The sequence below is a fragment of the Rhinopithecus bieti genome, unplaced genomic scaffold (assembly GCF_001698545.2).
Source record: "Rhinopithecus bieti isolate Rb0 unplaced genomic scaffold, ASM169854v2 scaffold_1530, whole genome shotgun sequence".
NCBI lineage: Eukaryota > Metazoa > Chordata > Mammalia > Primates > Cercopithecidae > Rhinopithecus > Rhinopithecus bieti.
This window is the reverse complement of record NW_016803808.1, coordinates 3,410,322-3,435,733: the sequence shown is the minus strand read 5'-3', so window position 1 is coordinate 3,435,733 and position 25,412 is coordinate 3,410,322. Positions and strand designations below refer to the sequence as shown.

The 25,412-nt window shown below is 35.9% G+C and overlaps 1 protein-coding gene across 2 annotated transcripts in view; it reads left to right on the top strand.

Moving 5' to 3' along the window:
* ROCK2 (Rho associated coiled-coil containing protein kinase 2) overlaps positions 1-25,412 on the top strand; it is a 188,118-nt gene that overhangs the window by 48,732 nt on the left and 113,974 nt on the right. For both annotated transcript variants that reach the window (XM_017853951.1, XM_017853961.1), the window contains exons 2-3: positions 11,350-11,431; positions 12,448-12,548. In XM_017853951.1, the coding sequence (XP_017709440.1) occupies positions 11,350-11,431; positions 12,448-12,548 (183 nt within the window). The remainder of the gene's footprint in view (positions 1-11,349; positions 11,432-12,447; positions 12,549-25,412) is intronic.

Below are 25,412 nucleotides of genomic sequence, written 5' to 3'. Positions count from 1 at the left end.
TATATATACACACATTTTAGTAGAGACGGGGTTTAGCCATGTTGCTCAGGCTGACCTTGAACTCCTGACTTCATGATCTGCCCACCTGGGCCTCCCAAAGTGCTGGGATTACAGGTGTGAGCCGCCGCATCCGGCCTTCAGTGATTTTTTAATGTGGAATATAAAATGAGATTTTAAAATCTCTGTAGTTTTAAAACATATTTATAATAACTATAGTGATATATCAAATTCTGACAATAGGGAAAGATAGTTTTCTGTTTGAAATTCCTTTAACTCCATCTCAGATTCTCCAGCAGGGCAGCTCTCCTCTTCTCACTCAAAATTGCTGACTTGTTTTTAAGGGTTATAAGAAACATCTTTTCCATTACATGGAAGATGGGATCCAAAGTATAAAGTTGTGTGACTTCTCATAACCTGCTGCCTCCCAGCACTTTGAACACAAATAAGCTTTAAAAGTGTTTGGAGGATAAGTCTCTGTAATAAAAAAAGCTCTCATTGAAATGTAGCAGACTTGAGGATGGGTCTCTTACTCATATGTCCTCCCTGATTGAGGAGATACAATACATTAGAAAAGGTATGTGAAAATGTCTAAGCACAATGATGGCAAACAGGTTTTAAAGTTCATTTGCCCATGGGTTTTTTATTTTTTTTATTTTTTTTTATTTTTTTTGGGATGGAGTCTAACTCTGTTGCTCAGGCTGGAGTGCAATGGCACGATCTTGGCTCACTGCTACCTCTGCCTCCCAGGCTCAAGTGATGCTCCTGCCTCAGCCTCACAAGTAGCTGGGACTATAGGCTAGCACCACCATGCCTGACTAATTTTTGTATTTTTAGTAGAGACAGGGTCTCACCATATTGGTCAGGCTGGTCTCGCACTCCTGACCTCAGGTAATCTGCCTGCCACGGCACCCCAGAGTGTTGGGATTACAGGCCACTGTGCCAGACCTCTTGTGCTGTTTTTATCTTGTCAATAAGTTCATTATTATCCAATGCATCCAAAACACTCTTTGTAAATATATGTCTACATATACCCTCACAGAAAAGTATGTATATTGTATGTATACAGCTTGATAAAATTTTACGATCTGAGAACCCATATATAATCAGCAGCCAGGTCAAGAAACAGAATTTTCCAGAATGTCACCTCATCCTGACCTTCTGATCACCACCCCACCTATGTTTTCATGAAGTTTTGTTTTGTGTACAAGTTTTAACAGTTTTAGGGAAATTACATTTGCTTTTAATTACCTAATGTATGTTTAAGCATCATTAATTAGAAAGAAATGGGATATTTCAAACATTTCTCTCAGAAACTTGAAAAAATTTTGTTCAAAAAGGTACTCAGAGAGCTCTGTGTCCTCCACATGGCGGACCTAATACAATGTGGTAACAGCCACAAAAAGGTAAAATACTTAGCAGTAGGCTTAACAGGATGTACTTAGAATAGATGTGATTATCAGTTTGCTGAAAGAAATAGAAATTTTAAATAGACGGAGAGACCTCCGTTGTTCTTGGATGGGAAAAAAAAGTTAGTTTTTCTCAAATTAATCTATTAATCCCTGTTAAGATACCAGTTCAGAGAAGAGAGAAAGAAAAAACACAACATATGACTTGTAGGAGGCAGCGAATAGTGAAATGCATTGGGATTTAAAATAGCATCTGTTTCAGTAGAGATACGGAGCTATAGATAATAAATGAGTAATTTTTTTAAAAGTCTAAATGTATTAAGACTGTCTTCTGTAATACCTTAGATCTTGTTTACTTAGATTTGCTTTATTTTATTATGAGTTATTTAATACAAAATTTCACCACCAGAAATTTAAGAAATGAATAAAACCATATAATTTCATCATGGTATGATAGTTATTGTGTTTGTTGCTTTCCATTCAAAAATTTCATATACATATTTCCCTTAAGTAGAATTATCATACATTTAATTTTATTCTGCACTTTTAAACATTAATTTTTTAAAATACTAACTCCTACCTAGTCTTTGTAACCATTATTTTAATGATTGCTTAATATAACTTTAACAAGCTTTAGTAAAATTTACTTAGTTTTCTGTTCCAGATTTTAGGTTGCTTTGAATTTCTTGCTATTATAAATAATGTTGCTCCAAGCACTTTTGTGTTATATCTAATCTTTTCCAGATTTTAACTGGCTTAAATAAAATGTTAAGCTGTATAAACTTAAAATAAGATTGAAAATTACTTGGGAGTGAAAGAGCTTTTAAAATTGATTAAAACATGAGTACACTCATAACAAAAGGAGTTAAAGTGACTAGTACCTAACCTTTGTTTCATTTGGTATCACAGTCTTTCACTAGTTGTCACACTAGCCCTGAGACTTAGATGTTGTATTACATAGATGTCAAAATGAGGTTTAAAGGAGTAAAATAGTTTTCTTTATGGAACACATTATGTTAGTGATGGAACTGTTTTTGGTTCTTTTAGTATAAGAAATGTGCTAATAGGTTTAGACGTTAAAGTTAAAAAACCTTCCAGCTCTCCATATCCTAAATTACATGATCTTTAAATGCATAGTGTGTATGTAGGTGATATTGAAAATAGTGGCAATAATAGCTAACATTTATTGAGTGAGTGATATTGTTTGGAGATGAAGCAGAAATTTAACTTCACAATTGTAGAAAAATGATTTTCTATATTTAGATTCTTAGGGGTGGAAACCATATAGACAAACTTCTTGTTAGGAAATGAAAAAGAAGGTTCTGTTTATTTGACAATTTACTAGAAACAGGTGTGGAAGACTGTTTCTTGTCATTAAGTGTGAATATGACCAAATTGTTTTACTTTCTAATAAACAAAACTTTGTTTGTTGTATCTTTTCAAAATTTAAAAAATACTGGAATAGCTGTATATTCAGAGTGGCTTAGATATCTATCTACTTAACTATATATCCACAAATATATTACAGACAAATGTTGCTTTGTAATTTAGTTGGCCATTGTCATCTCCAGCATTCTGATCTTGGCTCACTGCAACCTCCGCCTCTTGGGTTCAAGTGATTGTCCTGCCTCGGCCTTCCAAGTAGCTGGGATTACAGGCGTGTGCCACCATGCCTGGCTAATCTTTGTATTTTTAGTAGAGACGGGGTTTCACCATGTTGGCCAGGCAGGTGTCAAACTCCTGACCTCAGGTGATCCACCCGCCTCGGCCTCCCAAATTGTTGGGATTACAGGCGTGAGCCACCGTGCCAGGCCTTCTCTTAAGATAATCTGGTCTTCCCTGGAGTGTCTGTAATGGAGCACTATATAAACAGATCCTGCCACCAGTGTATTTAGAGTATGGCTGCTGAACGATATTATGAATATCAAAATATTGAAGCCATATAATTATTCTGTGTACCATGAGCACCAAATAGGAAAATTAATAAAACATAAAACCAGCAGGCCTTTTGGAGGTATTTTTCTTATATGTATTTGGTATATCCTGGATGGGATTTTTTTTTTTTTTTTTGCCCTAAAGTCTATGTATGATATTTAACTGTACAAGTTACAAATATGGAAAATACTTTTTAAAAAGTCTGACTTGCCTACAACCAGAATAACAACTCTAATTTTATCTGGCCAGTAGTTTCTCAGTTGAATACCAATATTAAATTAAGAATAGGATTCAGACCGATGATGCATTACTTTTCTAATATTTTATAATAGAGAGTTGTTTAAATTGCCTGTTTTCTGTTTTATAGGGAGTTTCAGGTAACACTGTATGTAATTTTGAGGAGAAAACTTCTTTTAATAGAGGAAGAGATAAAATTGTTGATTTATAAACCATAAGAAATCTAGTAATAACAGGCTGGGTGCAGTGGCTCACATCTGTAATCCTAGCACTTTGGGAGGCTGAGGCTGGTGGATCACCTGAGTTCAGGAGTTCGAGACCAACCTGGGCAACATGATGAAACCCCCATCTCTACTAAAAATGCAAAAAAGTAGCCGAGCATAGTGGCGTGCGCCTCTAGTCCCAGCTCCTCTGGAGGCTGAGGCACAAGAATCACTTGAGGTAGAGGAGGAGGTGGAGGTGGAGGTTGCGGTGAGCTGACATCATGCCACTGCACTCCAGCCTGGGCAACAGAGCAAGGCTCCATCTCAAAAAAAATAGTGATACAAGTATAATTTGATCTTAATTTTATTCATGTGTTTCTAAACAATGTATTACCTTATGTATTACATAAATAAAATAATAAAACAGTGTATAACATTATGAATGTAATTTGATTCATATCTTACCGTCAACAATATTTTAGAAGAAAAAAATTAGAATTTAATTTTAAAAATACCAGTAATTGCTGAAAGCAGCATTGGGCCCAATACCAACCCTACTGTTTCTTAGCTGTGCCGTTCTGGGAAATGGTTTAAGTTCTCCAAGCCAAATTTCCTCAACTAAAAAATATGGTGATATTAAGACCATGTAATTAACACCATATAATTCCACCATATAATTAATACCATATGATTCCACAGTCTGCTAGGAAAATTAAATAAGGAGATGTTATACAAAGTGTTTGGCATCATGTCTATCGAAGTACTCTGCAAATAGCAGCTGCTTTATTATCAGCACAGCAGCACTATCACCATTAGAACAATTACCAACTTTACATTTAATTCTAAGACTTTGATCAAATCAATAATGTTATTTTTTGCACATTCTTTCTTCTTCTTCTTCTTTTTTTATATGGGAGTCTCACTCTGTCACCCAGGCCAGATGCAGTGGTGCGATCTCGGCTCACTGCAAGCCCCACCTCCCGGGTTCACACCGTGCTCCTGCCTCAGCCTTCCGAGTAGCTGGGACTACAGGTGCCTGCCACCACGCCTGGCTAATTTTTTTTGTTTTTAATAGAGATGGAGTTTCACCGTGTTAGCCAGGATGGTCTGGATCTCCTCACCTCTTGATCCACCCGCCTCGGCCTCCCAAAGTGCTGGGATTACAGGTGTGAGTCATCGTGCCCGGCCCGCACATTCTTTTAAAATCAATATGCTATCGTTAATGCCTCTCTCATTGTAAAGGTTTGTTCTCTTTTTAGGACCAGGGCTGAGGTTAGAGTGAAGCCATTCAGGCACTTGGAACAAAATTTAAGGGAGAACCCTAAAAAACCACAGTAATCAAGATATTTTAATGTAGTATTTTAAAAATTAATGCAAAGACATTATGAACAGAATATCAAACTCAAAATTTTGAAGAAAGGCGAAATCAGGAAGAGTACTCTGCCAAGCCATATTGGCATGTGAGGCAAAAAGGACAAATTAATAATACTGGTCCTGTCTTGCCATGCTGAGCCATGTTGGAGCCTCAGGCTCAAGGAAGAGTCATAAAAACATTCTTACTGCTCCTGCCTTTGCCCTAGGAAAGTGTCTTTCCTTATGTCAGGATTTCCTTTAACTATTTAAACAGCCAATTTTTAAAGAACTGCTCACCATAATGATTTTATAGGCGATGAGCTCTTTTATACAAATGAGTGCCCTAGAAATTAGGTGAAATTACTTGTGTAGGGTCACACAATTTTATCTTTTCCTGTATCAAAGTTTCTCTCCTCAAAGTTACTGCTAACCTCTGAGTTGCTAAATTCTCAGTCCTCAATTAAGTTGCCACTAAATGGCAGAACCGTGATGGTATAACCCAGGTTTCTTAACTTCTAGATTTCCTTTACTTTATTATCTCTTTATAAAACACATCTGTGTATTTGTTGGCTCATTACCCTGAGACTGGGTGATTTATAAAGAAAAGAGGTTTAATTGACTCACAGTTCCCTAGGCTGTACAGGAAGCATGACTGGGGAGGCCTCAGGAAACTTATAATCATGACAGAAAGCAAACGGAAGCAGGCATAGAGGGAGAAGGGGGAGGTGCTACACACTTTTAAACCGGATCTCATGAGTACTCCCTCACTATCATGAGAACAGGGAAAAGTCTGCCCCTGTGATCCAGTCCACTAAGCCCCTCCTCCAACACTGGGGATTACAATTTGACATGAGATTTGGGCAGGGACACAAAAATCCAAACCATATCAACTATTTTAGTTACATATTTGTGTTTGGAGTTGAAATAGCAAACAGAGGAAATGCGTTACAAATTCATTTAAATAACATTTCCTGGTCACTAATCTGTACAGCAGATACACAGAAACATGCTTCCTATGCTCTGTAACCAACTGTTTCTTTGGTTGTCTTGACTTTAAAACATGTTTGTTGTTTAGTATTCTTTTAGAGGAATAACTTTACTAGCTTATTAAGTTTATTATTTTATTAACTTTAAGTTCAATATTGTTTATAAGAGCATCATAAAATTTTAATTCTGTTACATATAAGCTATTTTGGCTTGGGCACATTGTTTAACCTCTTAAAAGCTTCAGTTTCTGTGCCTACTAATGTAGATATGACGCTAGTATTAACTTATATGCTGTGAGGAATAAAATGTTAAGTGCATGTATAGTGCTTTGCACAATGCATGGTGCAAAGTAATTAAGAAAGTTCCCTTGGTTAATACAACTGTATTAACCTGTATAAAGTTTTTGGTAAGTAGGCTGTAAAGAATAAGATACATAATTTATGGTCATGCTGAATGCTAGGTATTATTTACAGTCTATGAATGTGAAGTTTTTTTTTTAATACAGTATTTAAAATAGTAGTACTAAGAAAGTGGTGAACAGTGATTTGGAAGTAGTAAACTTGTAATCCAAATAGCCCTTAGAAAAGTTACTGCTAACCTCTGAGTTGCTAAATTCACAGTCCTCAATTAGGTTGACTTACCAGTCAGATTAACTATCATTAGTCTTATCGTTTGTCTATCATTCTCTCCCTCTTCCTGCACTCTTCATCTGGCTTCTAAGATACCATGATGGTCTTGATTTTCCTCCTTAAAGAAATAGTTATTCCTTTGAAGTCGCCTCTTGTCCCTTGTCTCTTAATATTGATGTATCCCAGGACTCTGTCCTTGATTCTTTTCTGTTTATCTATAATCATTCCTCTGGTGATCTTATCCAGTTTTATAGCTTTAAATACTACGCATGTGGTCACAACTCAAATGTATAAAATTTTCAGCTAAAGGATAATTTGTGACTCATTTAGCAATTGGAATTCCTAAGAGGATGTCTCCATCATTTTGCTTATCGATTTAGACTTTCCAGGTTGGTAAAGTATTTCCAATCTCTTTTTATTTTTATTTTTTGAAGCATTTTGTCTGGATATTTAACAACATTTAGTTTTTTTTTTTTTTGAGATGGAGTCTTGCTCTGTTGCTTAGGCTGGAGTGCAGTGGCGCGATCTCTGCTCACTGCAACCTCCGCCCCCCGGGTTCAAGCGGTTCTCCTGCCTCAGCCTCTTGAGTAGCTGGGATCTCAGGCTTGTGCCACCATGCTTGGCTAATTTTTGTATTTTTGGTAGAGACAGGATTTCGCTGTGTTAGCCAGGATGGTCTCGAACTCCTGGCCTCAGGTGCTCTGCCCACCTTGGCCTCCCAAAGTGCTGGGATTACAGGCATGAGCCACTGCACCTGGCCAACAACAAGATACTAAGAAGCAGTGTATAGTGAAAGTGGAATCAATTTCAATACTTCATTTCTTGACAATTGAAGTATAAAAGGGCTCTGTGTTCAGGAAAAGTTAGAAAAATAGACCATTTTATGTATATATATATTCCCCCCATAATAATTATAGTAGGGGAAACTGGGTGTTGACTTATACTTTTTTTTTTCCCAAAATATAGTAGGATAACACGTTTTCTCCCTGCCTTTCTCATGCTTTTGCATATAGACAACCTAAGTTAGTTTTTGCATTGGAGCTAATTCACATTTCTCAGCTGGTAACCTTAGAGATGTAACTGGGCTACCTGTGGGCATAGTCCAAGGCTTGATTGAAAGCTGTGTCTGACCTATCTGGTTATGCAGATTCATATGAAACTTGGGCAATAAGATATTGCTGTTTTTCCCTCCAGTGTCTTATTTTAGGAGTGGGGATTTTTACCCCGGGTACTGGTTTTCTAGTAATCAGTCTGGTTTTAATTCCTCACCTCATTTAGGCCCTTTTAATTATCAGTCATTGATCTTGCTGCTTTCTGATCTGAAATCCAATAGACCTCTGTGACTTTTAGGTCATACCCATTGCTTGGCATTTTTCTTTCTGGTCTTTGAATATTTTGTTATTGGTAGTAGTGTTTTGTTTAGTCTCAGTGGGGCTATCATTTTCAAATGTTCTCTTGTCATTTCTATATAGTTGGAAACAGGCAGATAGTTTTCTTCATTGCTGTAAAATTTTGGTTGTAGTCTTTTCCTGAATTTATTTGTATTTCTTTTTAACATTTTTTTAATCTCAGTTTTAGTATCATTTTTTAAAAAATGAGATGGGGTCTTGCTATGTTGCCCAGGCTGCTCTTGAACTCCTGGGCTCAAGCAGTTCTCCCACTTCAGCCTCTCGAGTAGCTGGGATTACAGGGGTGTGCCACACTGTGTCTGGTTTAGTGTCACTTAAAGAAAATAATCACAGTTGAAATCACTGACACTTTAAAAAAAAAAAAACTTATGAAGGTTTATTTGAAACTGCACAACAAGGAAGTTCACAGACATAGGGCTTTCAATCAAGTCCTGAGCTAACTCAGCTTGCCCAGTGACTGGATCTCAGTATTAATTTCATATACATAAAACACTGGGATCTGAAAACAATTCAAAATTTTTTTCTTAAAAGGCGATACTAAATAGAATAAATTTTGATTGTAAAAATTATAAACATAAAGGCCTCAAGTAAGAATGTAAGTTTATAGATGTATATATTATCAACCTACATTAAAGTATCATAGTATCATTAAAAACTGATGCTACATAAAAATAAATTAATAGTGCCTAATAGTGATAGTGTTTGGTCTTGTTAAAATGGTTTTAAAAACAAGATGGTTGAGTTGAGCAAATATGTTCAAAATGCTGAAAAAGCTCTCTGACTCTACACTACTGGGGAATGTTATGGGAAAATATTTATAAACTTTCCAGATTATTTAATCTTCACATAATCCCATCGCTTGGGGAGAACTTTTGGGGAAAATGGGGGGAAGCAAGGATTTCGTTATTTTATTAATGTCAAGTTGTAGTGTTGCTTCAAAGAAAGGCTTCTCTTGTCTTATGTGTAAATGGAGATTTTAATGCAGAGTTACTTTTATTTCAGTATGAAGTGTTAATATTCCATTTGTTTGAAAAGTCTCTGAGGAAGATTTACTGTTGCAATAGAAGCTATTGCCTTGTCAATTTAAATTTTTCTTCCCGTGGAGGTAAATGGAGGCATGGAAGAATGCTTTCCAAATGATTATACTTTTCTTTGATTTGAAATTGTAATACAGAGTATAAATCTAGATACATCTAAAATATAAATGATTCAGATTTTACATTTTTAACTTATTGAAATATCAAAAGTATACTAATAAAGATACATTGATTTGGTACTTAAAAATAGCTTAATATACTCAAGTGTTAGAATCCTTGAAAAGTAGCCCAGCTGTTTTGGAGGAGTGTGTGTGCGTGTGTGTTATGTTATTTATGTGTATGAGTATGGGAGGGTATGTCTTAATGTGTGAATTTAACAATCCCAGCTTACCTGGAAGTTGGTTTTTAAAAATGTATTTTCAGAGCTGTAATCCCAGCACTTTTGGGAAGGGCCGAGACGGGCGGATCACAGGTCAGCGAGATTCAAGGCCATCCTGGCTAACACGGTGAAACCCCGTCCTCTACTAAAAATAAAAAAAACTAGCCGGAGCGAGGTGGGTGGGCGCCTGTAGTCCCAGCCTACTCGGGGGGCTGGAGCAGGAGAATGGAGTAACCCCGGGAGGCCGGAGCTTGAGTGAGCTGAGATCAGGCCGCTGCACTCAGCCCGGCACAGCGAGACTGCCGCCTCAAAAAAAAAAAAAAAAAATGTATTTTTTTTCTTTAGTTGAAGAGAATCAAGATTGCTTTGTATCTGTATTAGATATCAGTGGGATATAAATCATTTTGTTATTAAAATGTTAATAGTTTACTCTTAACACGTTTGTCCCTTTCTATTATTAAATAATATTTTCATAAAGTGTTAACATTTTTTAGTGAATGAAAATTAAAAATATGAACTATAACCGAGTGGTAAGCATAGTATATACAGTTATTCTAGAATTAGTAGATTACCTTTCTAAAGAAAAAACTTTTTTCAGAGACAAGGTCTCACTATGTTGCCCGTGTTGGTCTCAAACTCCTGGGCTCAAATGATCCTCCCGCTTCAGCCTCCCAAGTAGCTGGGATTACAGGTGTGTGTTGCCACGCCCACCTGGATTACCTTTCTAAATTTTGTGTGTAATTTTCCCCATATTTTCCCCCATCCAAGTCCCCTAAAGGTTTCTTTTTATTGTTGTTTCGCTTTCTGCACTCCTCTAGCTTCCCTGTTTACCCTCCCAGGCTCCCATTGTTTCTTTTAGCAGCGTGTCAGTCTGATCATTGAGACTAGAAGGATGAGTTAAATCTGTTGGACCGCCTAAGATTTAGGTTGTATGCTGCTACTGTCATTTCCTAACAGCGTGACCCTGAGGAAATCAAAGTAATGTAATTTCTCTGTGCCTTAATTTGTTTCTTCATCTTTAAATTGAGGATGTTTCCTCTACCTTCCACAGAGTTACTTGGTGTTGAGACAATGTATGTGATAGTGTTTTAGAAATCCTGCTACCTTCACAAGCATTTCCATTGAGTAATTTGAGACTTAGTTTCTTTCTGGTGAGTTTTTTCACCTCCACCATTATATGTGTATAGTTTTTTTTCTGTTTTTATTATAAATTCAGTGCATGTTCATTGTAGAAAATATGGGAAATACAGAAACGTAAAGAAAAAATAGAAATCCAGACAATGCATCATCCTGTTGTTGTTGTTTTTGGAGGAAATTTAGTTTTGAGACTGAGCTCCCAGAGGGTAAGGATGGTGTCATTTATTTTTGGATTTTATCTTCTTAATCTGCACTAGGCACAACATTAATGCAGGTTTAATAAGAGGGAACTTAGTGTAGCTGTATTTCTTAAAGTCAAAACCTGATGAAATTTGACTGGCCATTTGAAGAGAGAAAAGGAGACATCTGACTAGCAAAAGTAATAATAGATACATGTTTTGAAATGACATTTTTCTATTGGCTGAAAGAACACAGGAAAACATGATAGGGTCAGTCCTAATTCTCTCTGACAGAGATTAGGAAACCGGTTAAAGCCGTTGGATATGGAACTAATGGACACTATCATATCAAAGTAGGTTGGCATTTTTCTGGTGAAAATGACATAAAATTAAAAGACTTTTTTTTAAATGAATGCTTGAAAATTGTAAAAATCTTTTCCTCTTTTATTTCTTAACAGGATGGCTTAAATTCCTTGGTCCTTGATTTAGATTTTCCTGCTTTGAGAAAAAACAAGAACATAGATAATTTCTTAAATAGATGTAAGTATGTTTAAGCTTCATATTTGATCTTATAACTGTACTTTTGATAAGAGATTTGTTTGGTTATTAGCCTATAAATTTATTGATTTAATCAACTTATTTATTAAACTTAAGTCTTTTGTTTACCATTTGATTTATTCAAAATTGTTACTTTTATTTTAAAGCAATTGCAAAACCAAATTACAATATGCAAAGCAGATAAAGTTCTAAATTTTGAAATACATTATTAAGACTAGCTATTTTAGGACAGGCTATTTATAGCAGTTCAAAGAGAAGTTTTAAATTAATATTTACAATTCCAAGACTTAATATTACCCAGAGAATTAATAAGCTTTATGCTTCTGTAATTGTGGACATTTCAGACTAGTTAATAATAAATAATGTGATAACTATTATTACCATATGTGTTTGGTAACCCTTAATATTTGCCAGTATTAATGTTGCAATGCAGAAGTAAATGAAATTGAATTCCAAGAATAAGAAATTCTCAAAACAATTAATATATACTTTGTATCATCACAGTAAGCTCTTTACTTTGAAATTGACAGAGACTGAGGTATTTTCCCAATTAAACAATCTTATCTATAGTTACTATATATATAGTATGATTACCACTTTTCAGAGACGTAGGCCATCAAAATTCATTACTAAGATTAGCCTTGCAAGTAATTTCATGGCAACTTTCTGCCATGATTCAGAGTGCACACCAGGATTGCTTGGGTCATCACTGTGTCAGCTATCATCTAACTTGCTAAGCAACAGTATCAGAAACAGAATAGCTGTAACTGTTACTTTTTGGCAGTCAGTGGTGTTCATTTATATGTGTTAATAAACCATAGAGAGTTTTGGTTCTTTAAGGTTAACGTATATCTTAGATTTTAACTAACAGCCTTTAAAACTGGCAAGTTTAGCTAAAACTGTCTTTTCTTGAAACAAAATATATTTATAAATATGTTGATTATTTTAAAATATTTATAAATATGATTGATATAAGTATGGTGATCTTTTTATGGTAGATGAGAAAATTGTGAAAAAAATCAGAGGTCTACAGATGAAGGCAGAAGACTATGATGTTGTAAAAGTTATTGGAAGAGGTGCTTTTGGTGAAGTGCAGTTGGTAAGAGAGTATTTGTTTTGTTCTTATTGTTCTTTATGACATCATGGTTTTGTGGCGCATTATCAATAGCAGCTGAGTAGATCTAATTTCTATGCCCACCCATGCCAGAAGGTGGCTTCATGATCTTGGTCAGTGTCCTCATCTATAAAAGGAAGCCTTTGTTGTCTACTCTGGGTCTCTTCCAGCTCTGAAACACAATGTAGAAAATAAGGCCGATATAGCTTCACATGTGATCTGCCTAGCGGTTAATATTCCACCAGAACTGTTGTATTTTTATTTAGAATGTTCAGATTAAAAACATCTGCTTAAGGAACTGAGATTTATTTAGGTATAAAAGAAACCCAACAGATAATTTTTAATAACTGAAATTAAATCTGAAATTTATTTTCGCAGGCCAAAGTGGTACCAATTGCAAATATTATGAATGTTGACAGTAACCATTACCTTTATATTATTAGCTTAGGAACTCTTCCTAATCTCGTATTCCTGTTTTCATCACCTGACTATTTGAAACTCCTCTATTATTGTCCTTATAGTTAAATTAGAGTCAAATTCTCTTCACGCTACAGCGTTTACCCCTCTTGATGGAGCACTGAGAAAAGTAGTGATCATTATAAGCCAGCATGGATTTTGTTAAGAACAAGTCATGATAGACCTTTTTCTTTTCTTTCATTGCTTCTTTCTTTGGGTTTTTTTGTTTGTTTGTTTTTGTTCTTTTTTGAGACAGGGTCTTGCTTTGTCACTGAGGCTGGAGTGCAGTGGCACAATCTTGGCTCACTGCAGCCTTGACTTCTCGAGCTCAAGCAGTCTTCCTACCTCAGCCCTCCAAGTAGCTGGGACTACAGGCGTGTGCCACCACACCCGGCTCATTTTTTGTATTTTTTGTAGAGATGGAGTTTCACCATGTTGCCGAGGCTGATCTTCAATTTCTGGACTCAAGGGAACTACCTGCTCGGCCTCCCAGAGTGCAGGGAGTACAAGCATGAGACACCTCACTGGGCCTTTCTTTGATAGGTTTATTGGACTTGTAGATCAGGGTAGTGCAATTTATGTAATACATATCCATAAGAAGAATATTATTCTTTTGAATATCTGACACTTGAGGATAATATGATGAAATAGCACGGTAATAACTGTATGGGTAGGCAAGCTTTATAACTAATGTACTAGTTTTATTCTAAGGAGGCTGGTGAAAGCATGGGTGGTACATGGGACAGAGACCTCCAAGAAATGTTTCAGGGTCCCTCTTCTCCTATTAAACATTTTTTTTTTTTGACACGGAGTTTCACTCTTGTTGCCCAGCCTGGAGTGCAATGGCATGATCTTGGCTCACCGCAGCCTCCTCTTCCCGGGTTCAAGCAATTCTCCTGCCTCAGCCTTCCGAGTAGTTGGGATTACAGGCATGCATCACCACGCCCGGCTAATTTTGTATTTTCAGTAGAGACGGGGTTTCTCCGTGTTGGTCAGGCTGGTCTTGAACTCCTGACCTCAGGTGATTCGCCCACCTCAGTCTCCCAAAATGCTGGGATTACAGGCATGAGCCACTGTGCCCGGCCTCCTATTAAACATTTTAATGACTTGTATGGGAGCAATGGTGGCATGTTGAATAATTTTGCAAATGAGTTAAACCTGAAGTATAATGAGGATGATTTTAGGTGATGAGCCAAAATCCAGAAATCATCAATGGGAAAGATCATTGGCCAGACAGAAGTGAAATTGAACCAGAATATAGTACTTGAATGTGAAGAACACAGGAAATAGTTACTTAACAGTACTGTCTGAATTAAATAACCACTTTCCTTGAATTGTAACCAGGCAAGAGTAATTAGTGATCAGACTACCTAAAGTAGTAAAGAAATTTGGGACTGCTTTAATATAATTTCTAAATTGATAAAAATTGATGGAGCATACCTGTAATATTTTACTTATTCTAGATGCCCTGTCGCCCTGTTTTTTTTTTTTTCTTTTTTTAAAAAAAGACTTTAGTTTTTTAAGAGCAGTTTTAGATTCATAGTAAAATAGAGAGGGAAGGTATAGAGATGTCCCATATACCCCTTGCCCCAGCATGTGCATAGGCACTTCCATTGTCAGCATCCCTCATTAGAGTACATTTGTTACAACTGATGCTTACATTGACACTTCATAATCACCCATTGTCATAGTTTACATTAGGGCTTGCTCATGGTGGTGTACATCCTGTAGGTTTGGCCAAGTGTACAATGGTATATGCCCATCATTATACTATGATACATAGTATTTTCATTGCCCCAAAAATCCTCTGTGCTGTGCCTATTCATCTCCCAGCCCCAAGTCTCTGGTAGTCACTCTTTTTACTGTTTTCATAGTCTTGCCTTTTGCAGAATGTTATGTAATTGGAATCATACATGCAACCTTTTCAGATTGTCATCTTTCACTGAGTAATACGCATTTAAGGTTTCTCCATGTCTTGTTGTGATCCTTTAGATTATTAGTTTTTACTAAACAATATTCTATTGTCTGGCTGTACCAAAGTTTATCCATTCACATACTGAAGGACATACTGGTTGCCTCCAGGTTTTGGCAGTTATGAGTAAAGCACTATAAACATCCATATGCAGGTTTTTGTGTAGACATAGATTTTCAATTCATTTGGTTAAATACCAAGGATCTTGATTGCTGGATCATAGGGTAAGAGTGTATTTGGTTTTCTAAAAAACTGCCAAACTGTCTTCTTAAGTGGTTGTACCAGTTTGCATTCCTACCAGCAGTGAATGAGGATTCTTCTTGCTTCACATCCTCATTGGCATTTGGTGTTGTCAGTGTTATAACTGACAAAAAACAGGTGTTTTGGTTATTTGATTAGGTGTTTAATGGTATCTCCTTATTAATTTGACATTTCCCTGATGACATATGATGTGGAACATCTTTTCATATACTTAAATTTGCCATCTGTATATCTTCTTTTTTTCTTTTTTTTTTTTTTGAGACGGAGTCTCTGTCGCCAGGCTGGAGTGCAGTGATGCTATCTAGGCTTACTGCAACCTCTGCCTCCTGAGTTCAAGTGATTCTTCCTGCCTCAGCCTCCCAAGTAGCTGGGATTACAGGCGCCTGCCACTATGCCCAGCTATTTTTTGTATTTTTGTAGAGACGGGGTTTTGCCACGCAAGCCAGGCTGGTCTCAAACTCCTGACCTCAGGCGATCCACCCACCTCGGCCTCCTAAAGTGCTGGGATTATAGGCGTGAGCCACCAGGCCTGGCCTGTGTATCTTCTTTGATGACGTGTCTGTTCAGGTCTTTGGCGCATTTTTTGATTGGGTTTTTTTATTATTGAGTTTTGAGAGTTCTTTGTATAAGAAATTCTTTTGGATAATAGACCTTTATCAGATGTGTCTTTTCAAATATTTTCCCCAGTCTTTGGTTTTCTTCCATCCTCTTGACATTGTCTTTTGAGTAGTAGAAAATTTGAATTTTAGTGAAGTTCAGGTTATCAGTTATTTCTTGGGTTATGTCTTTGGTGCTATATATAAAAAACCATTGCTCTAATCAAGATAATTTAGGTTTTCTCCTATGCTGTCCTCTAGAAGATATAAGGTCTGGTGTTGATTCTTTTTTTTTTTTTCTTTTTTTTTTTGCATGTAGATGTTCAGTTATTCCAACAACATTTGTTCAATCCATTGTATTGCCTCTGCTCCTTTGTCAAAGATCGGCTGACTATATTTATGTGGGTCTATTTCTGGGCTCTCTGTTCTGTTTCATTGGTCTATTTGTCTTTTCTTTTGCCAATATCACACTGTCTTGATTACTGTAGCTTTATAGTAAGTCTAGACATTGGATAGTGTCATTCCTCCCATTTTGTTCTTCCTTATTTATTTTTAATTATTATTTTTTGAGGCAGCATCTTCCTCTGTTACGCAGGCTGGAGTGCAGGGGTGTGATCTTGGCTCACTGCAGCTTCTGCTTCCTGGGCCCAGGTGATCCTGCTGTCCCAGCCTCCTGAGTAGCTCGGACTACAAGTGTGTGCCACCACTCCTGGCTAATTTTTGTATTTTTAGTAAAGTTGTGGTTTTGCTGTGTTGCCCTGGCTGGTCTCAAACTCCTGGGCTCAAGTGATCTGCCTACTTTGGCTTCCCAAAGTGTTGGGATTACGGGTGTGATCCACTGCACCTGACTGTTCTTCTTTAATGTTTTGTTGGCTATTCTGGTTCTTTTGCTTCTCCATATAAACTTTAGAATCAGTTTGGCAATATCCACGAAATAATTTTCTGGGATTTTTTTTGTGATTGGATTGAAAATATGTATTTGAAGAACTGATATCTTGACAACATTGAGTCTTCGTATCCAAGAACATGGACTATCTCTCCATTTGCTTAGTTCTTTAATTTCTGTCATCAGAGTTTTGTAGTTTTCCTCCTATAGATTTTATACACATGTAGTTAGATTTATGCCTATTTTATTTTTTTAGGTGCTTTAATGTAAATGGCATTGTGTTTTTAATTTCAAATTCCACTTTTTCATTGCTCATATACAGGAATTTAATTTCATATACATTGCTCATACACAGAATTTAATTTCAAATTCCACTTTTTCATTGCTCATCTACAGGAAAGCAGTGAACTTTTGTGTATTAACCTTTTATCTTCAACTTGGTATAATGACTTGTTCCAGGAAATTTTCGAATCCTCTACATAAATGATCACATGGATCCTTCCCAATCTGTATACCCTTTACTTCCTTTTCCTGTGTGATTGCATTACCTCGGACTTTCAGTACAATAATGGAAAGGATTGGTGAGAGGAAATGTCCTTGCTTTTGTTCTTGATCTTAATGGGAAAGCTAGTTTCTTACCAGTAAATATGAAGTGAGCTGTAGATTTTTTATAGATACTCAAGTTGAAGTTCCTCTATTCTTCATGTACTGAGAGTTTTTTTTTTTTTTTTAATCATGAGTGGGTGTTGGATTTGTCAAATGCTTTTTCTGCATCTATCATATGATCATCTGTTTTTCTTTTTTAGCCTGATGGTGTGATAGATTACAATAATTGATTTTGAAATGTTGAACCAGTCTTGTATACCTGTAATAAATCCCACTTGGTTGTGGCGTATAATTCTTTTACACCACATAATACATGGTTGGATTTGATTTGCTAATATTTCATTGAGGATTCTTGCATCTGTATTCGTTAGAGATATTGATTTGTAGTTTTCTTGTAATGTCTTTGTCAGGTTTTTTTGCTGGCCTTGTAGAATGATTCTGGAAATATTCCCTCTACATCTATCACCTAAAATACATTATAGATAATTTATTCCTTTAATAGTTGGTACTTTTCACCATTGAATCCATCTGGACCTCATGCTTTCTGTTTTGGAAGGTTAATAACTATTGATTTAATTTATTTTATAACAGTAAGTCTGTTTCTTCTTTTATGAGTTTGGGCATATTATGTCTTTGAAGGAATTGATCCATTTCATCTAAATTATTAAATTTGTGAGCATGGAGTTATCATTCATTCATTCGTTGAGACAAGTTCTTGCTCTGTGGCCCCGGCTGGAGTGCAGTGGTGCAATCTCAGCTTACTGCAACCTCTGCCTCCCGGTCTCACGTGATCCTCCCACCCCAGCCTCCTAGTAGCTGAGACTACAGGTGTGCACCACCATGAATGGCTAAATTTTTTTTTTTTTCTGTAGAAATGGGGTTTCACCATGTTGCCCAGGCTGGTCTAGAACTTCTGAACTAAGGTGATCCACCCGCCTAGGCCTCCCAGAGTGCTGGGATTTCAGGCGTGAGTCACTGCACCTGGACCCTTATTATTCTTATTAATGTCTGTGGAATCCTTAGTGGTTTTCCCTCGTTCATTTCTGATATTGGCAGTTTTTATTCTCTCTCTTTCTTCTAGCCAACCTGGCTAGAGGCTTATCAATCTTACTGGTCTTTTCAAAGAACCAGCTTTTAGTTTCATTGATTTTTCTGTATTTCTTGTTTTCTGTTTCCTTGGTTTCTGCTCCAATTTTTATTATTTATTTTCCTTTGCTTACTTGGAATTTAATTTGTTTCTTCTGTTTCTAGTTTCCTAAGTTGGAAACTCAGATTATTGATTTTAGATATATGCATTAAGCACTGCTTTCACTGTATCCCACCAATTTTGAAAAGTTTTGTTTTTATTTTCATTTACTTCAAAATATATTTTAATTTCTCATGAGATTTCTTCTTTGACCCAAGAGTTATTTAGAAATATGTTGTTTAATCTCGACATGTTTTAGAATTTTCTAGTTATCTTTCTGTTATTGATTTCTGGTTTCAATTCATAGTGATCTGAGAGTAGACACAGTATGATTTCTATTTGAAGTTTGTTACGGTGTGTTTCAGGGCCCAGAATGTGATTTATCTTGGTGAACGTTCCATGAGAGTTTGAGAAAAATGTGTATTCTGCTGATGTTCGATGAAGTAGGCTGTAGATGTCAGTTATATCCACTTGATTGATGGTATTGTTGAGTTCAACTAGATTCTTAACTGGTCTTCTGCCTGCTGGATCTGTCCATTTCTGATAGAGCAATGTCAAAGTCTCCAATTATGTTAGTGAATTTATCTCTTTCTTCTAGCTGTTCTATCAGCTTTTGCCTCATGTAATTTGATACTCTGTTGATAGACACATAACACATTGATGATTGTTGTGTCTTCTTGGAGAATTGATCCTTTTAATCAGTATGTAATGCCCTTTTTTATCCCTGGTAACTTTCCTTGCTTTGAAATTTGCTCATCTGAAATTAATATAGCTACTTCTCCTTTCTTTTGATTAGTGTTATGGTATATATTTTTTTCCATCCATCTACTTTTCATCTATATGTGTCTTTATATTTAATGTGAGTTTCTTGTAAACAAAATATAGTTGGGTCTTTTTTCTTGATTCACTCAATCTCTGTTTTTAAATTGGTCCATTTAGACTTCTGACATTCAAAGTGATTGTTGATATAGTTGGATTAATATTACCATATTTGTTGTTGTTTTCATTTGTTGCCTATATTCTTGTTCCTATTTTGTCTTCCATTCTTTTCTGTCTTTTGTGGTTTTAATTGATCATTTAATGTGATTTCATTTTCTCTCCTTTCTTAGCAGGTTGTTTATACTTTTTTTATTTTTTGCTTTTTTTTAGTGTTTGTATACTTTTTTTTTTTTTTTTTTGCTTTTTTTTAGTGTTTGCCCTAGAGTTTTAAATATTTATTTACATTTCTGAGAAAATTAAAAATGAAACCACCGGCCAGGCACAGTGGCTAATGCCTATAATCCCATCATTTTGAGAAGTCAAGGCGGGTGGATCACCTGAGGTCAGGAATTCGAGACCAAGCTGGCCAACATGGTGAAACCCCATCTCTACTAAAAATGCAAAAAATTAGCCAGGCGTGGTGGTAGGCGTCTGCAATCCCAGCTACTTGGGAGGCTGAGGTGGGAGAATCACTTGAACCCAAGAGGCAGAGGTTGCAGTGAGCCAAGATCACACCATTGCAGTCTAGCCTGGGCGACAGAGTGAGTCTCTGTCTTAAGAAACAAAAATAAAATAAAACTACCTTTACAATCCAGCAATTCCACTAGTAGGTATATATCTAAAGGAAGTGAAATTAGTATTTAGTAGAGGTATCTGCATTCTCATGTTCATTGCAGCATTGTTACTCGTAATAGCCAAGATATGGAATCAACCTAAATGCGTCACAATGGATAAAGAAAGATAATATGGTATGTATACACAATGGAATACTATTTAGCCTTACAAAAAGAAAGAAATCCTGTCATTTGGAACAATATAAATAATTGATTGTTGGAGGATTTTACGTTAAGTGAAATTAGCCCAGGCACAGAAAGAAGAATACCACATGATCTCACTTATATGTGGAATCCAGAAACGCTGAGTTAATGGAAGTAGAGAATAGAATGGTGGTTACCAACAGCTAGGGAGATCTTTGTCAAAGGATACAAAATTTCAGTTAGATGGGAGGAATAAGTTAGATTTATGGTACAACATAGTGACTGTAGTTAATAATGTATTTTTGAAAAATCTCTAAGAGAATAGATTTTAAGTGTTCTCAACACAAAAAATTAAAAGTATGTGAGGTAATGCTTATATGTTTATTAGCTGGTTTTAGCCATTCTACAGCATATACACTTCAAAACAACATGTTGAACACCATAAATGTATGCAGTTTTTGTCAATTAAAAAATAAAATTTTTGTGAAAGGAACCTTAAGTGCTAAATGAAGGAATCCTGTCTGTAAATCATGCTCTATGATTCCATAAGACATTCTGGAAAAAGACAACTTTGGAAGCAGAAAAGATTAGTGCTTGCTACCCAGAGGAAAAGAAGTCATACGAAAAAGATACTTGCACACACGTTTATAGCAGCACGGTTCACAAGTGCAAAATCTTGGGACCAACCCAAATGCCCATCAGTCAACGAGTGGTTAAAGAAATTGTGGTATGTGTATATGATGGAATACTACTCAGCCATACAAAGGAGTGAATTAATGGCATTCATAGTGACCTGGATGAGACTGGAGACTATTACTTGAAGTGAAGTAACTCAGGAATGCAAAACCAAACATCGTATGTTCTCACTGATATGTGGGAGCTAAACTATGAGGACGCAAAGGCATAAGAATGATACAGTGAACTTTGGGGACTTGGAGGGAATGATGGGAGGGGTGCGAGGGATAAAAGACTACAAATATGGTGCAGTGAATACTGCTTGGGGGATGGGTGCACCAAAATCTCACACATCACCATCAAAGAGCTTACTCATGTAACTAAACAACACCTGTACCCTGGTAACCTATAACCTATGGGGAAAAAAAGATTGGTGGTTGCCAGAAGGTTGGGAAGGGGTGAATGGGTGGAGCACAGGGAATTTGTGGGGCAGTGAACCTATTCTGTCTGTTACCGTAATGGTGGATATATAACATTTTGTCTGCCAAGGCCATGGAATTATATAGCACAAATAGTGAACCCTATTGTGAACTCTGGACTTAGTTAATGGTAATGTATGAATATTGCTTTATGAGTTGTAACAAATGTACCACACCAATGCATTCCTCTAATATGTTAATATTAGAGGAAACTGAAAAAGAGAAGGGGACAGGGAGTATATAGTAAATTTTTGTACCCTATTCGGTTTTCTGTAAACCTAAAACTGTTCTAAAAAATAAAGTCTATTAATAAAACATGAAAAAATAAAATATACTCACAGTTTATTCAAGTCCACTTTCAAATCACAGCATACCACTTCACAGGGGGTGTAAAATACCTTATAATAACAAAATAATCCTAATTCTTTCCTCTTCTTACGTCTGTCATTGCTGTTATTCATTTTGTGCATATATATATGTATACATACACACACACACCAGTACACATACAGACAAGCATACGCTACTAAATATATTGTTGCTGTTACTATTTTGAACAAATTTATTTGTTAGATCAATTAAGAAAATGAAAATAACAGTTTTTATCTTACTTTCACTTATTTCCTCTATTTCTGTTTTTGCAAGAAACATCATTGGAATTACAGGGTTTGCTTTGACTCTAGGTTGTTTTGGGTAATGGTCATTTTAATAATATTAAGTCTTCCAGTCTGTTAACGAGGGACTGGATTCCATTTACTTATGTCTTCTTTAATTCTTTTTAGCTGTGTTTTGTAGTTTTTATTGTATGTCTCTTTTGATTAAGTTAACTCCTAAATGTTCTTTTTGATGTTATTGTAAATGGAATTGTTTTCGTAGTTTTCATTTTAGATTATTTTTAGTGTATAGAAATATAATAGACTTTTGAGTGTTGACTTCGTATGCTGCAATTTTGCCTAACTTACTTATTCTAATACATTTTTTGGGAGTTGGAAACTAGGATTTTCTGCATAAATATCATAAATCATTTATGGACAAAGATAGTTTTATTTATTTTTTATTATCTAATTTATCTGGCTAGAACTTCTAGTGTTAATGTTGACTACAAGTGGCAGAAGCCTTTTTTTGTTCTTTATCTTAGTGGAAAAACTTTCAGACTTTCACTATTGAGTATGATATTCACGTTGGGTGTTTCACAAATGTCGTTTATTACGTTGAGGTGGTTTTCTTTTACTCCTGGTTTGTTGAGTGTTTTCTTTTTTAAAGTAATGAAAGAGTGTTGAGGCCGGGCACAGTGGCTCACGCCTGTAATCCCAGTACTTTGGAAGGGTGAGGCGGGTGGATCACCTGAGGTCAGGAATTTGTGACCAGCCCTGTCAAGGTGGTGAAACCCCGTCTCTTCTAAAAATACAAAAATTAGCTGGGCGTAGTAGCAGGCGCCTGTAATCCCAGCTACTAGGGAGGTTGAGGCGGGAGAATCGCTTGAATTCAGGAGGTGAAGGTTGCAGTGAGCTGAGATTGCACCACTGTACTCCAGCCTAGGTGACAGAGCAAGACTCTGTCTCAAAAAAAAAAAGGAGTGTTGAATTTTGTGAAATGTGTTTTCTCCCTCAATTAAAATTATATGTTGCTTCCCTTTATTCTGTTAATGTGGTTTAATACAATGATTATTTTCACATGTTTTACCATCCTTGGATTCTAGGAATAAATCACACTTGGTCATGATGTGCAAACCTTTTAATATACTGCTGATTTCAGTTTGCTAGTAATTTGTTGAGAATCTATTAATTTTCAGAAATGAAACTGGTTGGTAGTTTTGTTTTCTTGTACAGTCAGCTGCCCTTACCTGTAGTTTTGCTTTCAAAATTTCAGTTGTCTGCAGTCAACCAAGGTCTGAAAATATTATATACAATAAGGTATTTTGAAAGAGAGACTATATTCATATAGCTTCTATTAAAGTATATTGTTATAATTGTTCTTATTTTTTTTTTTTTTTTTTTTTGAGATGAAGTCTCGCTGTTGTCCCCCAGGCTGGAGTGCGGTGGCGCAATCTCAGTTCGCTGCAACCTCCGCCTCCTGGGTTCAAGCGGTTCTCCTGCCTCAACCTCCCTAGTAGCTGGGATTACAGGCGCCTGCCACCATGCCTGGCTAATTTTTGTATTTTTAGTAGAGACGGGGTTTCACCATGTTGGCCAGGCTGGTCTTAAACTGACCTCAGGGGATCCACCCACCTTAGCCTCCCAAAGTGCTGGGATTACAGACGTGAGCCACCGCTCCTGGTCTGTTCCTATGATTCTTTATTTTTACTGTGCTTAGTTTGCAAATTGAACTTTATAATAGATATGTATGTATAGGAAAAAACAATATATATAGGATTCAGTACTCTCCATGGTTTCAGATAATCACTGGGGTCTTGGAATGTATTTCCTGAGGATAAGAGGGGACTTCTGTGATGTCTTTATCTGTCCTTGGTATCAGGGTAATGCTGACCTCATAGAATGAGTTAGGAGGTGTTCCTTCCTCTTCAGTTTTCTGGAAAAGTATGAGAATGATTGATGTTATTGAAATATTTGATAGAACTCACCAGTGAAGCCATTAGGTGAAGAGCTTTTATATGTCAGGAAAGTTTTGGTTACTGAATCAATCTCTTTACTAATTGTAGGTCTAATTATATTTTCTGGTTTTTTGTTTGAGTTAGTCTTGGTAGATACTGTGTTTCTGGGAATTTGTCCGTTTTATCTAGGTTATTCTATTTGTTGACGTAAAATTGGTCAGAGTACTGTCTTAATCATTTTCGTTTTCATAAAGTGGATAGTAGTGTCCCCACTTTTATTTCTGATTTTAATAATTTGAGTATTCTCTGTTTTTTTTGTTAGTTCATCTAGCCAGAGGTGTGTGACTCTTTCGGATTGTTTCAAAGAACTAACTTTTGGTTTCATTGAGTTTTGTGTGTGTGTGTGTTTTTGTGTTCTCTATTTTATCTTTGCTCTAATCTTTATTATTTTCTTGCTTCTGATGGCTTTGGGTTTAGTTTGTTTTTGTCTTGCTAGTTTCTTAAATTGTAAAATTTAGTTGTTAATTTCAGGTCATTCTTGGTTTTTTAATGTAAGCATTTATAGCTATAAATTTCTCCCATATACTACTTTTGCTGTATTCCGTAAGTTTTTTGTTGTGTTGTTTTCATTTGTCGCTGGAGTATTTTCTGATGTCTTATTTGTTCATTGGTTATTTGTGTGTTGTTTAATTTCCATGTTTTTGTGGATTTTCTCATTTTAGTTCTTTTATCAATTTCTAACTTCATCCCATTGTAGTTGCAAAATATACTTCTATATTTTGTATACTTTTTAAATCTTTTGAGACTTAATCTGTGGCCTGACATATGCTCTATCTTGGAAAATGTCCCATATGCGCTTGAGTTTATTATATATGTTATTATGTGTTCTGTATATATCCCTAAGATCTAGTTAGTTTATTGTATTAAGTCCTCTGTTTCCTTACTGTATTTCCATACTCCATTCTATTAAGTGATAATAGAGAATTAAAGTCTGCAACTGTTGTTATAGAGCTGTCTATTTTTCCCTCAGTTCTTTCTGTTTTTACTTCATATATTTTGATGGTCTGTTACTAGGTGTATAAATGATTGTAATTGCTGTGTCTTCTTACGCTATTGAACCTTTTATTAAGATATAATATCCTTCTTTGTTTCTTGTAACCTTTATTGATTTAAAGTCTATTTGGTCTGATATTAGTATAGCCATTTCTGCTCTCTTTTGGTTACTTTTTCCATCCTTTCACTGTCAATCAGTTTGTGTCTTCGGATCTCAAGTGATTATCTTATGGACAACACATAGATGGATCTTTTTTAAATTCATTCTGCCAATCTCTGTCTTTTGATTGGAGAGTTTAATTCACTTACATTGAATGTCATTACTGGGAAAAATAATTTATTTCTGTTATTTTGCTATTTGTTTTCTGTATGTTGTAAAGCCTTTTTTTTTT